Source organism: Loa loa, assembly GCF_000183805.2.
Source record: "Loa loa unplaced genomic scaffold supercont3.120, whole genome shotgun sequence".
NCBI lineage: Eukaryota > Metazoa > Nematoda > Chromadorea > Rhabditida > Onchocercidae > Loa > Loa loa.
In genome coordinates, this window is record NW_018108300.1 from 166,964 (window position 1) to 181,722 (window position 14,759).

Below are 14,759 nucleotides of genomic sequence, written 5' to 3' on the forward strand. Positions count from 1 at the left end.
ATCTAATTACCACTTGGAAGTGATGAATGACAAAATTAGATAAACTAAACGTTCACCTAGGATTTTAATTCCTTATTTGTTTTGTTTAAAAGAATACATAGTCCTTTCTGTTCATTAAGCAGACAAGATGAAGGATTATTGATAAACTTAACGAAAGCCGCACCTGTATGACAGGTACTCCGAGCAGTTCATTAACCTGTAGTCGATGCGCTTTATACAATTGGTCAGCTGTAAAATGCGCTGCAAGTGTGATATAATTTTCACGTATGATATCCTGATGTTGGTGATACATTGCTGTAATTGTGACAAAAGCCAAAATAACTGATGCAATCACTCGAACGAAGTAAGGATGCATTGAAATAAATGTAGAATGATTATCAATCGTAACAGATGAATAATATAGTAAGTCGATTTGATCCATATTTTGATAACACAGATCTTGTAGTATTATAAATTGTTATCCTTCGATTCATTTCGCACCTGAAATAATGAAGTACAACATTACTTAATCATTTGTAATCTAAAAACTAGAAATAAAAGAGAAATAGTATGTTGATCTCTAAGTATTTCAAATCACTTAATTGGAATAGCATACTTTTTTTTCCAATAATGTCGAATAATTGAATAGTTTCTCCACTACCAAAGCGAATTTCTCTTTGAGCAACGGGCGAGATTACAAACACTGATAACCTGAAACTGTCACACTGCCGCTTCTTCGCCATCCTCATACATCTGTTTCATGTTTCTGAGAAACGAACATGTCGATATTTAATGAAACTTGTCAAATTATCGAAAAAAAAGAAAACGATAATAATTAAAGGAAGATCAAATGAAGTGGAATATTTGAAGGAAGCAATGATACGGCTTAATATGAAGTTTTGAGAAACTTATTTAAATCTCTTGTTTTTCATGGCATAACTTTCGATTTTTTATCAACCAAAGAAACAACTCAACTATTGGCATATTTAGCTAAAGAGAGTGATATAATCCTTGGTGTACTGTAATGACGGTAGCCTTTGAGGCATATCAGGGAGTGATAAGTATAAAGAGACAAATATGATAAATTCAGTGATAATAGAGACAGATGCAAGAGCTGCTAATTAATTGCATTAAATATGCAAAAACGATGAATTCCTGTGATAAATAAAGTAAAACAACAATAAAATTACGAAAAAAAATCAAAGAGAAAAGAAGAATCAAAGAGAAGAACTATAAATTTGTAATAGTTTTTTTCAGAGCGATTGAAAAGGGGAATATTTGAAAAAATGGTGGGAAATTTCGTGATTTAAAATAATAAATATGAAAAAATGATAAGAAGAGTAAAAACAGAATGATAATCAAACCCAATTAAAGAGTGAGAGTAACAAAGAATTGGTTGACTATACACACACATATTGAGAATTTACTAAAGATGTCGGCCATCCGTAAAATACTACTCTGAAGAGATGAAAGGTCATAAGAAACATATGTACAAGTCAGAGGTCAGGTTGAGGTGGACTGAAGGTCTTGATTGAAAGGGAAGGGAAGGTCATAGGAAACATATGTACAAGTCAGAGGTCAGGTTGAGGTGGACTGAAGGTCTTGATTGAAAGGGAAGGGGATGTGAGGTAGACAAAGGGAATTGGAAATTTTTCATTTCTTAACCCTCCGTTTGACTCCTCTCGTTCCGTCTTTTGAACTCTCTTACTCTCTTTCACCCTCTTTATTGAAGAAAGTCAGATGAGGTCAGTCAGTTTCTATTCCTAATTGATGACCAGCTGACCCACTGTTGTAAACCTATTAATCTACTTGCTAACCTTATGAGTTCGATGAGAAATTGTGTAATAGAAACTTTTTGCTACACTTTAGCTACATGCAACATAATAAATGAAAATCTTTCAGTCTTCAATAAACTTGTAAATTCCATTGAATACTAAATATTGATCACAATAAAATGCTAATAGCCGTTCCAATCACGAAATTCTGATTGATCTTTTCAGGGGAATTTTCCCCCGCAGGAATTATATTATATGCAGAAATGGCTAATATTTTGCTAATTATTAATTTTCAATTTTAATTTTAAAGGTTCAGCAGTGTTTATTTCATTTCCATTTTTCTTCAACATTTTATTTCTAGCTGGTTGCCTGACTAAAAATGGTTCATTTCATTTATCGATTGCTTGATTTGACACATTTCAGATCGATCATTCGTTTGCAATAACTTTTCGAAACTCTGTTTTTTCAAACTATTTCGAATAACTTTTAATTCACTTTCGTATTTATATTCAGTTTGATCAATCTCGATTATCTCATATAATCCATGAACTTTTATTATATAGAATTAAGATTTGAAAACTTTTAAAATTTCTTTCTTTTTTTTTCGAACAAATAATTAATGTTACAGACAGTTTTATTATAAGAATGACAGCTGAAATTGCAAATATTCAGTTCTCTCAAATATTTTATTTGAAATATAAATTTCAAACTTTTTGGCGAGAATTTTTCTTTTAATTTCTCTTTTTTTTTGACTTTCAAAATTTCTAAACTTTTCACAGGTACATTCACCAAAACGTATCAGTCATACTACTAATATTAAATTGGAACCATACTCTGTTGTCACCGATACATCAACTGTTCCTACTGATTATGCATCGGTTGCATCAAATGAAAGTTTCTACAATACTTCCCATATTCTCAATGGTCGACCTGTTTTTGGACCTTGGCCTAAACCTACATTGTATCAGTTTTCTTCCTTTTTTTTTTAAAAAAATTTTTCCGAAATTCTTATATTTTTAGAATTATTTTTTAGCATAAGAAAATGAAATGTTTGATTCTTTTTTCTCAAATAAATTTTATAGGCCAATGAAAAGTCATTCAGAATCAGATGATATTCATAAATTAACCCAAAACATGGAACATTATAATGTGAAAAAAAGCTCTTCCGATACAACGATAGATATTGCCATTCATAATGGAAGTAAATTAAATTGGTGATAATTAATAATTTAATAATTAGGAAATTCATCGCAATGAATGGCACTAATTAGTGAATTGTTAAAAAATTTATGCAACGAAAGAACAGAAGACATATGTGGTATCATGATTACTGTTCATTTCTACTGATATCATTACTCTTTCATAACTTTCTGTTCTGATATCTTTGATATCACTGGAAATTATAGTATCTGCAGTAAGCGTGGGTGTATTAATTAGTGGAAAAATTAATACTAAATTCTAATTGCCAAAAATATAAATTAGAAATTCTGTTGAGACTTTTTAATTTTAAAAAACGAAAAATTACATGAATTTTATCTTCTTTTTCTTTCTTTCGAATTTTTACGTTTTTAGGCTTTTTAAAATCTCGTTTTAAGAAAAGAATTAAAAAATTTTCCAGCAGTTTTATTTAATTAACTAATTTTTAGAGCCATTAGATGAAATGAGCGCAACAACAATCAGTGTTCCAGTTACGGGAAAATGTGGCACCGTTAGGCAAAAGGTTGTGGAAAATGCTTCATAATTGTAAAAATTCTTTCTGATAATTTTTCAAGTGTTTTTTATCTTGTTTATCAAATTTTATTTATCAACATCATATCTTCTTAACTGATACGCGAAAAATTCTAATTAATAATGCTTGGCCCCAATTACAACAATCCGTAATTACTGCTATCAGTTCAATTGAATTAAAATTTCTAATTAATTGTCTAGTCAATTTTTAATTGCCGTTATCATTGTATTTTCAGTTATCAGAAAATAATTTGCATAAAAAAAATGCCTCAACGTTACACGAACAAATGAATTATAATATAGCTATGTTAGAGAATAGCGACATTTCGATAAGTTTAATTTGATTTTGCGAAAAGGAAAAACAATTCATACGCTCATACGTAAACAAAGTTATACTGTAACACTTATTTGCTTGTTTAATTAAAAATAAAAGAAAAAAAAACAGTCCGAAAGAGAAACAAACAAAATAGCCTTAGGGCCTTAGGCACTTCTTTCACCATTTATAGAGGAGGAACAAAAAATAGCCTAAGATTCTTTTTCTACCATTCATAACCATGGATATATTTCAGGATGAAGCAGAATCGGTGCACTCTATTCAAATGATAGCACCAATTTTATCACCAAATGAGCAAAATAAATTACGCTTTGAGCAACTTCAACAACGGCTCACATCATTATCTACGCCACTTGTTAGCATGGTATGAGTAATTTGATTAAAATTATCATCAGTTTAAAAGATAAAATTAGTTTAGAGAGAAGTATTTATAAGGTTATTCCAATCATATTGCTTTTTTTAATGAATAAATAAAAATTTTCAACGAATACTTTTATAGCTTGGGACAAGATTTGAAACAACTGGTGAGTCATCCACTGATCAAGATTTAACAATCGACAAAACTGATAACACTAAGGTAAACAAATAATGGAAATGGTAAATATTGTTTAAGTATAAATGTAGAAAAAGAAAAATAATGAACATTATTTATTTGAAGATATGATTTTTTTTGATTTAAAAAACTTGAATTGATATCATAATGGGAAATTAAGAGTTTTTTTAAAAAGAAAGAAATAATTCTAGTTTTACGGATTTTTTCTTTTTTTATAGATAAAAAGAATTGATTTCAATTTTTTAGATACCAATTGTAACATTGCAATCAGCATCACAATCAATTAAATCGAAAGGAACTCATGATGGTTTGTGAATTTTTTTTTTCTGTTTAAATTGTAATTGTACTTCTTAAATAATGCAACGATCAGTTGACATCGTAGATTTAACAAGGAAAAAAAAGATTATCGAATTATACAATTAGTTGATGTAGTAGATTTTGACAAAGAAAAAAATCATTTAACTAAGCGATTAATTGGAACAGTAAATTTGTTCAGAAAAGAAAAATTTCATTTTCCTTTTTTTTTTTAAACACTTCAGAAATTGATGATGAATTGATAGCATATAACTCTTCATATTTTCAACGAAAAGATATCATCAATTTATCACCTACTGCATCTATTTCTTCAACGGTAAGTTAATTGCAAAAAAGAAAAACTACAGTTTGATTTTATAGCAGTAAATAATTTTATTTTTTGTTTTTCTATTTTTCAACTGGAATATTAAATTTCATCGAAATAATAAAAGAGTTATTTTATCAGAAATTTTTTTCATCATTTAAAATGTTTAAAAAGTAATTCATATCATATGAATGATTAAAAAAAATAATGGCAGAAATTGAAAATTTGAATTTTTTTTTATTTCAAACTCTTTTCTTTTGCGCACTTTTATTTATTTTTATCGATTGTACACATAAAGATTTACTTGTATATTGTTTGCTTGAAATGTTACTCATAATTCATAATTAGTAAGTATGATTTTAAATTCATAACGCATAACCCACTCTCATCTCTCAGTCATTTTCATTTGCTTATGTGAAAATTTTCATTATTTTTGCAAAATTTATCAAAAAAAATTTTACAATTTATTGTTGCTATTTCAAAAAAGCATTGAAAATAAATTATTTTGTAAACTAAATTTTTAAGGTTACACTGTTGTTGTTATTACTATTGTTATCAATTATTATTAACTATCATTAATTATTATTATTTTTATAATCTAGGCTATGAAAACGCAAAAATTGATGAATGCAACATATCAAACAGCTCTCAGCCAAGGTTACCATTCATTTCTTTCTTGATAATTTTTCACGTATTAATTTATCAAAAGTTCTTCAAGTATTCCTTTTTTTTACAAGATTTTTGATAGTAAAAATCTGGGAAAATCATTGATAAATTGAAAACGATATGTTAATTTTGGTTAGTTACTTGAATTATTAGAAATAAAATAACATCAATGCAATTCAGTTCATTCGATACAATTGTTTTTTTCAGAAGATATTCATGTGGAAACCGATATAATTGAGCAGCAACGCAGTAATAATAATAATAATAATAATAATAATAATAATAATAATAATAATAATAATAATAATAATAATAATAATAATAATAGTGGTAATAATAATAGGAACAATGATAATGGTAATAATAATAATAATAATAATAATAATGATAATAATGATAACAATAATAATAATAGTTCAAATGATTTCAATTTGGTGAAAGAGAAGTGCACTAATGAATTAATAATTGGAATTGGAAAAATTCTACGTAAAAAAAATGGTGGAATTGCCGCATTGTATAAGAATGCCCTAGAAATGCCTGATTCAAGATTTAGTAAAATTATATATTCAATGATTGCATAATTTTATGAATTTATGGATTTATTTATGGAAATTTATGGGAAAATCCCAATAATGAAATTAGCATTGAGGAAAGCTGGAAATTAATTACTGAATAAAGTCTTTTAAATTCGAATAAATTCTCTACTGACATAAATTATTTTTGGTATTTTTGACACATGTATAAAATATAACTACATTCTAATCCTAAAGATAAATATATGAATTATAAATAGGAATCAAGTAATTGCTAGGTCATTCCATACAGTATGTATATTTCCTAACAGTGATAGTGATAAATAATATCAGAAGAAGATCAAAGAATATCCAAATTAATATGAATTATCAACGGCCCAATGATATTTGGTTAGTTTAAGTTGGAGAAAAATGTGAAGTAATATAAAAATAATAAACAAGTTTAATTGAATAATTTTTATACATACCCAATAATAAGGACGAGTATTTCTTTCCCTTTCTGTCACAAGTAGCATAAAAATAACTTTTCGAGTGGTCAATGGTCAAAGAATTAATTGATGGAATTTGAAAATCAATATTGATAAATTAAACAAAGTTGTTAAAAAATCACTTCATATGTTGATATATGTATGTAAATACAGTTAGAATATCGAAAATGAACTTTAATAATATGGAATGACATTTAAAGAGCAGAAATTAGTCCTACTTTTAGAGTGATTTGGCTTCTTTTTTTCTTTATTTGATAAATGAACGATAGGAACTAATTCGTATTCTAAAATATAGGGATGATTCATTGAAATTATGCTTAACTTAAGCAAAGAAGGTGCAAAAAGAACTTCATGTAAGTTAATTAATGAAGTTTCTGCAATAATTATCAAAATTATAATTTTACGACTGGTTTCAATTACCTCTTTCCCAAATAATTAATTATCGTATTAATATCCTCCTTTCATTCATTTCTGCAGCATTCTTTTTCATATATAAAACATCATTATGTCGTTTTGACTTTTGGCTTATTAAATTAGAAAAAAAAAAACAAAACAAAAAGACACAAGTTTCCATCTATTTATTATCATATGTGAATACCAAAGAACAAGAATTGATAACTTGATAATTATTCTAATACAGAGAAGGAATAATTTATGACAAATCAATCCCCCCTCCTCATTAATCAAGTAGTTAATCAAGTAGTAGTATACTATTTATCATTTTTTGAATTAATTTTCAGCATCTGAAATCAGTTAAAGCATTGATGAAAGCAAACTAATCAAACGGACACAAATAGCTTTTTCATATACAATTTTGTGCTTATATTGTTTATCGAACTTTTCTTTTTCCTATTCCTATTCCGGCCAAATGATGTACAAATAGTTCTTTACCGTAAATAAACCGTTCTTTTTATTGCTACCGTAAGTAAGCAAAGTTGTTCTTATTGTTATCGCAAATATGCCATATTCTTTTTATTGCTACCGTAAATGAGCGAAGTTCTTTTTATTGCCACTGTAAATGAGCGAAGTTCATTTTTTTTCATACGATCTAAGACAAAGTACCACTCATTTTTGCTTTTCGTACCATTTATAAGGCTTAATATTTGTTGCATATTACGATAATATTTTGTGAGTGTAAAAGTTGGAGCAAATATACAGAATGCAAAAATTTAGCAAATAAAACTTTTGTCCAAAAAAAAGTAAAGGCACCTAGAAATGATTGAATAAAATCCACAAACAATTTCGTTAAATTACAAAAGAGAAAAAAAAGAAGGAAGACAGAACTGCACATAGTTTTAGTATAAGTAAACAAACACTTATTAGCACAAGTAAACAAACAAATAAGTAAATAATAAACAAATTCTTGAAAAAAAAGTTAAATTCAAAAATATAATGCAACGCATAGTACAATGATATTTACTGGAATTCTCAACGAATTAAAATGAATATTATTGAAAAGAAAGAAAGAATTAAAAGATAAAAAATATTCAATGAAATAAAGAAGAAAAACATATTTGAATCAAATTATTAAATTGTTACCATTCAAAATCCACTAAAAAATTTGAAATTTTCAGTTATCAAACAAACTGACTAATAAAAAAAAAAACTAGAGATAGATTATCTCTAAGATTGATTTAAAAGTAAAATTTAAAATGAGCTTTTTGCATCTAATCGATTGTAAAACAAAACAAAGAAAAAAAGAAGGTAAATGATGGGTAATTGTTTTGTAGAATTTTTGAAAAATATTTTCATACAGTGAATTATTTTGGAAGAGAAGTAAATAATTTTATAGCATAATTTCTTGTTTTAAAAGAGGAAAAAATGTTTGACTTTGATTTCTTAAAATTTCACTTTTTAAATTTATATGAATTATAACCAATAATGAATACTTATTTATCAGTTGTTTTGTTTTTTTTCATTCTTTCTATACAAAAAAAAAACAAGGAAATTATAATTGAAATGAATAGAAACAGTAATTTAAACATGTTATTTAATTAATTGTTTGTTTGAAAAAGTAAAGCTATAAAATATATCAATTCTGTAAATGGTAGCAATAGTAGAAGTAGCAGTAGTAGAAAATGAAATGGATAAAAATAACTACACCAGATTTACATAATATACTGTTTTCATAACATGTAATATGCTTAATTAGTTGGCTGGTTAATTAATTCCACAATTAATTAATCAACTAATTAATGATACACCGAGAAACATTCAATTTAGTTTAATATTTAACAAATTTATACCAATGAATTAGTGAATTACCCGTCTGAATTGTGAAATTTGAAATATTTCAACATTAATGGTTCAATTTCTTCGTCATAATTCCATTATTATTTTTATTTATAATACCAAAAGTGTAAGTAATTATGAGTTAAACAAATTAATTAATTAATGCCTATTATACAAAGAAGCTATCTTTATTGGATGTTGGAAGTGATGATAGAACTCTTGGCATTGTTGCAAGTCGTGATGAAGTATGAAGTGGAGGACGAGATTGAGGTGAAAATTGATATGCCGGAGTGTGTTGCTGATATTCCGGACGGCTTCGCATATGTTGCAATGTTGCAACCGGACCCGGCCTTTAATAAATTCAATTAAAAAACATTTGTTTTTTTCACCGGATAAAATTTCTTCTGTTAAATGCTATCACTACAAATTATATCAAAGATGTATATATTGAAATTATTGGATCGTATTAAAACATGAAATGAAAATAAAATAAAATGAAATTAAAAGTGTATTCTCGATAATTTTAAAGGAATATATATATATATATATATATAACAAATTAAAAAATTAACTTTGAAATCAAGAACACATATCCTTTGATTTCAAATTCGTCAGATAATTAATTAAGCACTAATTAAACATACAATCAGTTAAACTTTTTAAACTAATGGTTGAAAATATTGAATTACCTTTTGAGAGCATTCCGTATCATCTGTACTTCTTCAGCAATTAACCCGTAACTGAGTAAATCAATATGTCCAAGACGTACCAAATCTGAAACCCTACTAACACCGGCCATATTAAGTTTCATTGCGCAATGTCCCAAACCAATACGTTTTAAAAATTCATCCAATGGAAGTTGTGATGATAATGATAATGATGTTGTTGATGCTTTCGTATCAACTGAACGTGGAAGTGTACCAAATCCAACACTACAAATAACATTCATTTCTATTAGCATATATATATTTTTTAAATTAAATAATAAATAAAAAAGGAAAAACAAAATGAAAATGAAAAATTCGGAATTTGGATATTTTAAATTTGAATATTTTTCAAATTATTTCAAACTAAGAAGAAAAGAAAAAGAAAAAAAAGTATAATTCTGTATGTAAGTAATATAATGTTAGCATAATCCAACTATTACTTATCATAAATATCAAACTAATGCCTTATCACAGATTAAATCAACATCTTTTCTGTAAATAAAACATATAACATAGCATAATTAATTAATAATCAATAAAGCATAATTAATCTAACTTGAACTATCAGATTATTAAATTATCAAATAATTTACTTTGATGTTGTCGAATTACCCAAACAAATATTATCATCATAGATAAGCGCTGGTTGACGAACATATTCTTCGAGAATTTTAAGAATTTGCGCAAATGTTGGCCTTTGATGGCGATCAATATGCCAACATTGCAACATTAAATTATGTAATGATACAGGTGTATCCATTGGTGATGGTAAACGATAACCTAATGTTATCTCACTGATTACTTTTTGATTTGTCCAATCCCAATACGGTCGTTCACCAAATGAACAAACCTATAATTGAATAATGATAACGCTGGAAATTAATTTCCTATTTATTTTTTTTTTTGAATTAGAATATAGAATAAGAAGGATATAATGATGAAAACATTTTAAGTAAAGATAATTCAAATCAAAACTTTGAATATAACTTACAATTGTTTTATAATTTCTGCCTGTTTTTCAAGCTAACAGTTTTACAATTTTGATTCGTTTTTCAGGCTAACCATTTCCTACCCGTTTTTTCAGGTTGACCGTTTTACAGTTTCTATTCATTATTTTACAATTCCTATCCGCTTTTTCAAGCTAACCGTTTCACAATTTTGATTCGTTTTTTAGGCCAAACAGTTTCCAGTTTTATCTATTTTTTAGATTACTTATTTTACAATTTTTATCCATTTTAATTTTAATCTAAAATATGTTTGCTAAGGTATAATTTCTGTATGCACAAAATTCTTAAAGAAATATCCCGCTATCGAACCTCTATTCCATTTCTCTTATCTTCTTTAACTTCAATAATAATAAAATAGTAATTTAATTATAATTTGCATAAACAGATTACCTCCCACATGACAACACCAAAACTCCAAACATCGGATGCAGCAGTAAACTTTCGATGTGTTATAGCTTCAGGTGCTGTCCAACGTACAGGTATTTTACCACCATTTGTTGTATACTCTTGTTCAATTGATCCTTCGACACCACGACTTAATCCAAAATCAGCAATTTTACATAGCAAATTTGAATCTACCAATACATTTCGAGCTGCTAAGTCCTAGAAAAAAAAAATAATAGTAATAATGACTTCCAGTAATTAATTCATTCATTCATTCAATAGAAATATATTTGTTAAATTAAAAATTAAAAGAAAGAGAAAAAGACAGGTGCAAAATTACCCTATGTACAAAGCCCTTTTCGGTAAGATATTTCATTCCAGCTGATATCCCTCGTAACATATCAACTATTTGCACTAATTCCAAAATTCCATTATCATTCTTACGTAAGAATTGATCCAATGAACCATTTTCCATATATTCAATTACAATCATAATCTATATAAAATTAAATTTATCAATTATGGATTGATAAAATTTTATATAGTCAAATTTCAAATTCTTTCAATATTTGAAATCTATTTTAAAAAAAAAAGAACAAAAAAACATACTGGCTCATTTTTTGTTACTACACCAATTAATCGAATTACATTTTCATGAGCAAATTGACCCATAATTGATGCTTCCATCAGAAAATCACCTTTTGCTTTATCACTACTACCTGGTTTTAATGTTTTGATAGCAACTGTTTGTACCTGTACGAAAAGAAATTCATTTTAAAATATTTTCAATTTCATAAAAATGGCCCGCTTAAATTTGTAATAATAAGCTTTTATTAGAAGAGAAGTAAAATTTGAATCAAATGTTACAAAAGAAAAAAAGCTTGAATATTAATTATTTAGTGTTATCAATAAAATCACTTATAACAATAAATTAAAACTCATTCCAAAAAAATTTAATTTTATTTCTCTTTTTTATGAAATTATTAATTACTTCTTTTATTCAAGTGGAAAATACAATTTTTTTCCTTTTATAAATGCATAGAATATAACATAGCACAGGATTAGAATTTTTAATTTAACTTATAAAATAACTTATTACCTGACTAATATCAGATGAAGTTATCCTATACGATGGTTGTAAGACACCTTTACAAACTTCACCAAACTCACCGCTACCAATAACCTCGGTAATACGTATCAAAGCTGGATCAACATCATTTGTGAATTCTGATAAAGCCTACAAATAAATTTATTTATTGTAAAATTATATGAACTCAAAAGAGGATAATTGAGTATTTATTTCCTTTTGAAATATATATTTATTGAAGTTTCCAAATTATGAAAATAAAAATAAATAATAATTAAAACTACGAACAATTTAAAATTTGCTATAAAAGATTAAAATTTGATAAAATTATTAAATTTTGCCGGGAAAAATTGTTTGAATTACAATTATTTACTATTATCAATAAAATCATTAACCTGATTCGGATCTTCATATGCTGCCGGATCAACATATGGCTTGAAACGAGTAGTTTCACCATAATTAGTTGATTGTGATGAACCATAATTTATCAGTGGTGAACCTACTGGAAAAATGAAAAAAGAAAATCAATAAATCAATCATCAACAAATTAATTTCATTAAACATTAATTTCTATTATCTAAATACAATTCAAAACTTATTCATAAGAAGTAAAAAAAATTTAGTCGTCGCATTTCAGAAATTTGAGAAAAGTTCTTTTTTTTTTAATCAATAAATGATAAGCTCCTTTTAAAAGCCCATTAATTACAATGGTGATTGTAAACCCAAAATATTAGTAACATCAGTAAAAATAATGATAATGTTAACAACAAAATTATCAGCATCTCATTAATTAATCAATCAATAATAAACTTACATTTTCCGCGAAAAAAATTCTGTACCGCACCTTGTGAAGTTGGTGCGCTAAAGTCTGGTGTTAATGTACCTAAAAATTAGCCTTACTTTATAATAACAAACAAATTTACTTATTGCATCAAAACTATAAACAGCAATTATTTAAAAGAAAAAAATTCAATAGCAAACATGCGTAAAAGAATCACTTACTATGCTATTTATTGATAATTTGTTAAGAATAATTTACTAATAGTTAAATATTTAAAAATAAAAAGATGCAATTAATATTTTATAAATATCGCAAACTTATTTATTGAATAATAAATTTCCACTCCATTAAAGGAATATTAACTTTTTTTTTTGTAAATACATTTAAATAAACTCAAAATTCTGCATCGTTTAATTTAAATAACCGTTAAAAAAAAATCAAAAAAGCTTGAAAATTGCAAACATAATTTTGAAATTACATTTAAATAAGCTTAAATTTTCAAACAGATATTATTTTAAGAAAATTTTCTAAACTAAATCCCCTTTTTGCAGTTCTAGCGACGTTGGTAAGACAACAGATGCACAAAAGCATTTTAACAAAAAATAAATAAAAAAAAAAAATGAAATTATATTCATTGAGATTGCCTACCATAAGAACAAGAATAATGCCGAACTGAAATAAAAATGGAAGCAAAATACGAATCTATCAGTTATCAGTTATTAGTTATCAGTAATTATCAGTGAATATCAATGTAATTACATAGAATTTTACTCAAATATTTAAGTGTAATTCAGATCGCAACTGTAAGATAAACAAGCAAATAATATTACTTTAGCTTATTTACATAGCAAATATATAATTGACTAATGCAATAAATAAGCAATGGATATTTGGCCTTATTTGCATAACAAAATAGATGTAAATATGCTACTGATAGCATAAAAATATTTGTTAAAATATTCATTTTGTAATTTTAAACTTAAAATTAGAAGGAATGAAGAAGATAAATGAGAATGTACCATTTTTGTAGGAATCGATACCATCACAATCGCTTAATCGTTTCCGATTTCGATTTTGTCGCAAACAAATGAGCAGTGTAAAGAGGACAATAATCATAAATGAAGATATTAATAAAATCCAAACCCATAACGGTGGTCCAGGAGATGACCAATGCAAATCGCTGAAATGAATTCGGAAAGTAAAAAAAAAAAAAATCAATAAACATTGAAAATATATAAATTAAAAACTTAATTATTAAGTCTTAAAAGAGTATGAATTAAAAATTCGAATGCAAAATTAAATTTCAAAAATATATAAACTAAAAATTTGAATACATATTGTTAAATTTCAAAAATATTTTAAAAATATATAAACTAGAAATTTGAATATATAGTGTCAAATTTCAAAAATACATAAACTAAAAATCCGAATACATTGTTGAATTTAAACAATATATAAACTATAAATTCGAATAGATTAGTAAGTTTTAGAATTATACAAAAATATGAATTATTGAATTTTAAAAATATATAAACCAAATATATGGATGCATTTTAATTTGTAATTACTATAATAAAATGATCAAAGAAAAAAGAAAAAAAAATTACACAATGCTATTATTATGCATATAATCATCATTATCACTATTATCATCATCAACATTATGGCTTATTGGTGCAAATGGTAAACTACGACCAGGTTGATACCATAATGGTTCACTCCATGTACCATGTCCATGTTCGCTTACTATACGTACCTATAATTATAAATTTTTATTTTATTTTATTTTTTTTTCGAAAAAAAGTGAAAGCTTTGAAATATATTTAAATTTCCTCAATATGGGTTAAATTATTTATAAAACTTCTACCTTCTTTTATCTTAGCTTA

General features: G+C 26.1%; 3 protein-coding genes across 3 annotated transcripts in view; 1 reads left to right on the forward strand and 2 right to left on the reverse strand.

The window, feature by feature from the left end:
• Positions 1-85: 85 nt before the first annotated feature.
• LOAG_07494 (hypothetical protein) lies at positions 86-722 on the reverse strand (the record flags this gene model as incomplete). Its single annotated transcript, XM_003143027.1, has 2 exons — positions 86-294; positions 596-722. The coding sequence occupies 2 exons, from the start codon at positions 720-722 to the stop codon at positions 86-88; spliced, it is 336 nt and encodes a 111-aa protein (XP_003143075.1).
• Positions 723-2,531: 1,809 nt separating this feature from the next.
• LOAG_07495 (hypothetical protein) lies at positions 2,532-6,235 on the forward strand (the record flags this gene model as incomplete). The annotated part of the gene is made up of 8 exons (XM_020447450.1): positions 2,532-2,715; positions 3,401-3,474; positions 4,052-4,180; positions 4,316-4,393; positions 4,616-4,676; positions 4,909-5,000; positions 5,591-5,645; positions 5,862-6,235. Exons 2-8 carry the CDS (start codon positions 3,415-3,417, stop codon positions 6,233-6,235), a joined length of 849 nt encoding a protein of 282 aa, XP_020302319.1. The 5' UTR covers positions 2,532-2,715; positions 3,401-3,414.
• Positions 6,236-9,076: 2,841 nt separating this feature from the next.
• LOAG_17735 (CBR-VAB-1 protein) overlaps positions 9,077-14,759 on the reverse strand; it is a gene marked incomplete at both ends in the record, with an annotated part of 8,545 nt that continues 2,862 nt past the window's right edge. The window contains 11 exons of the mRNA XM_020450398.1: positions 9,077-9,257; positions 9,597-9,839; positions 10,208-10,464; positions 11,012-11,224; positions 11,346-11,501; positions 11,615-11,758; positions 12,105-12,242; positions 12,488-12,594; positions 12,907-12,975; positions 13,893-14,053; positions 14,481-14,629. Of these exons, the coding sequence (XP_020305938.1) occupies positions 9,077-9,257; positions 9,597-9,839; positions 10,208-10,464; positions 11,012-11,224; positions 11,346-11,501; positions 11,615-11,758; positions 12,105-12,242; positions 12,488-12,594; positions 12,907-12,975; positions 13,893-14,053; positions 14,481-14,629 (1,818 nt within the window). The remainder of the gene's footprint in view (positions 9,258-9,596; positions 9,840-10,207; positions 10,465-11,011; positions 11,225-11,345; positions 11,502-11,614; positions 11,759-12,104; positions 12,243-12,487; positions 12,595-12,906; positions 12,976-13,892; positions 14,054-14,480; positions 14,630-14,759) is intronic.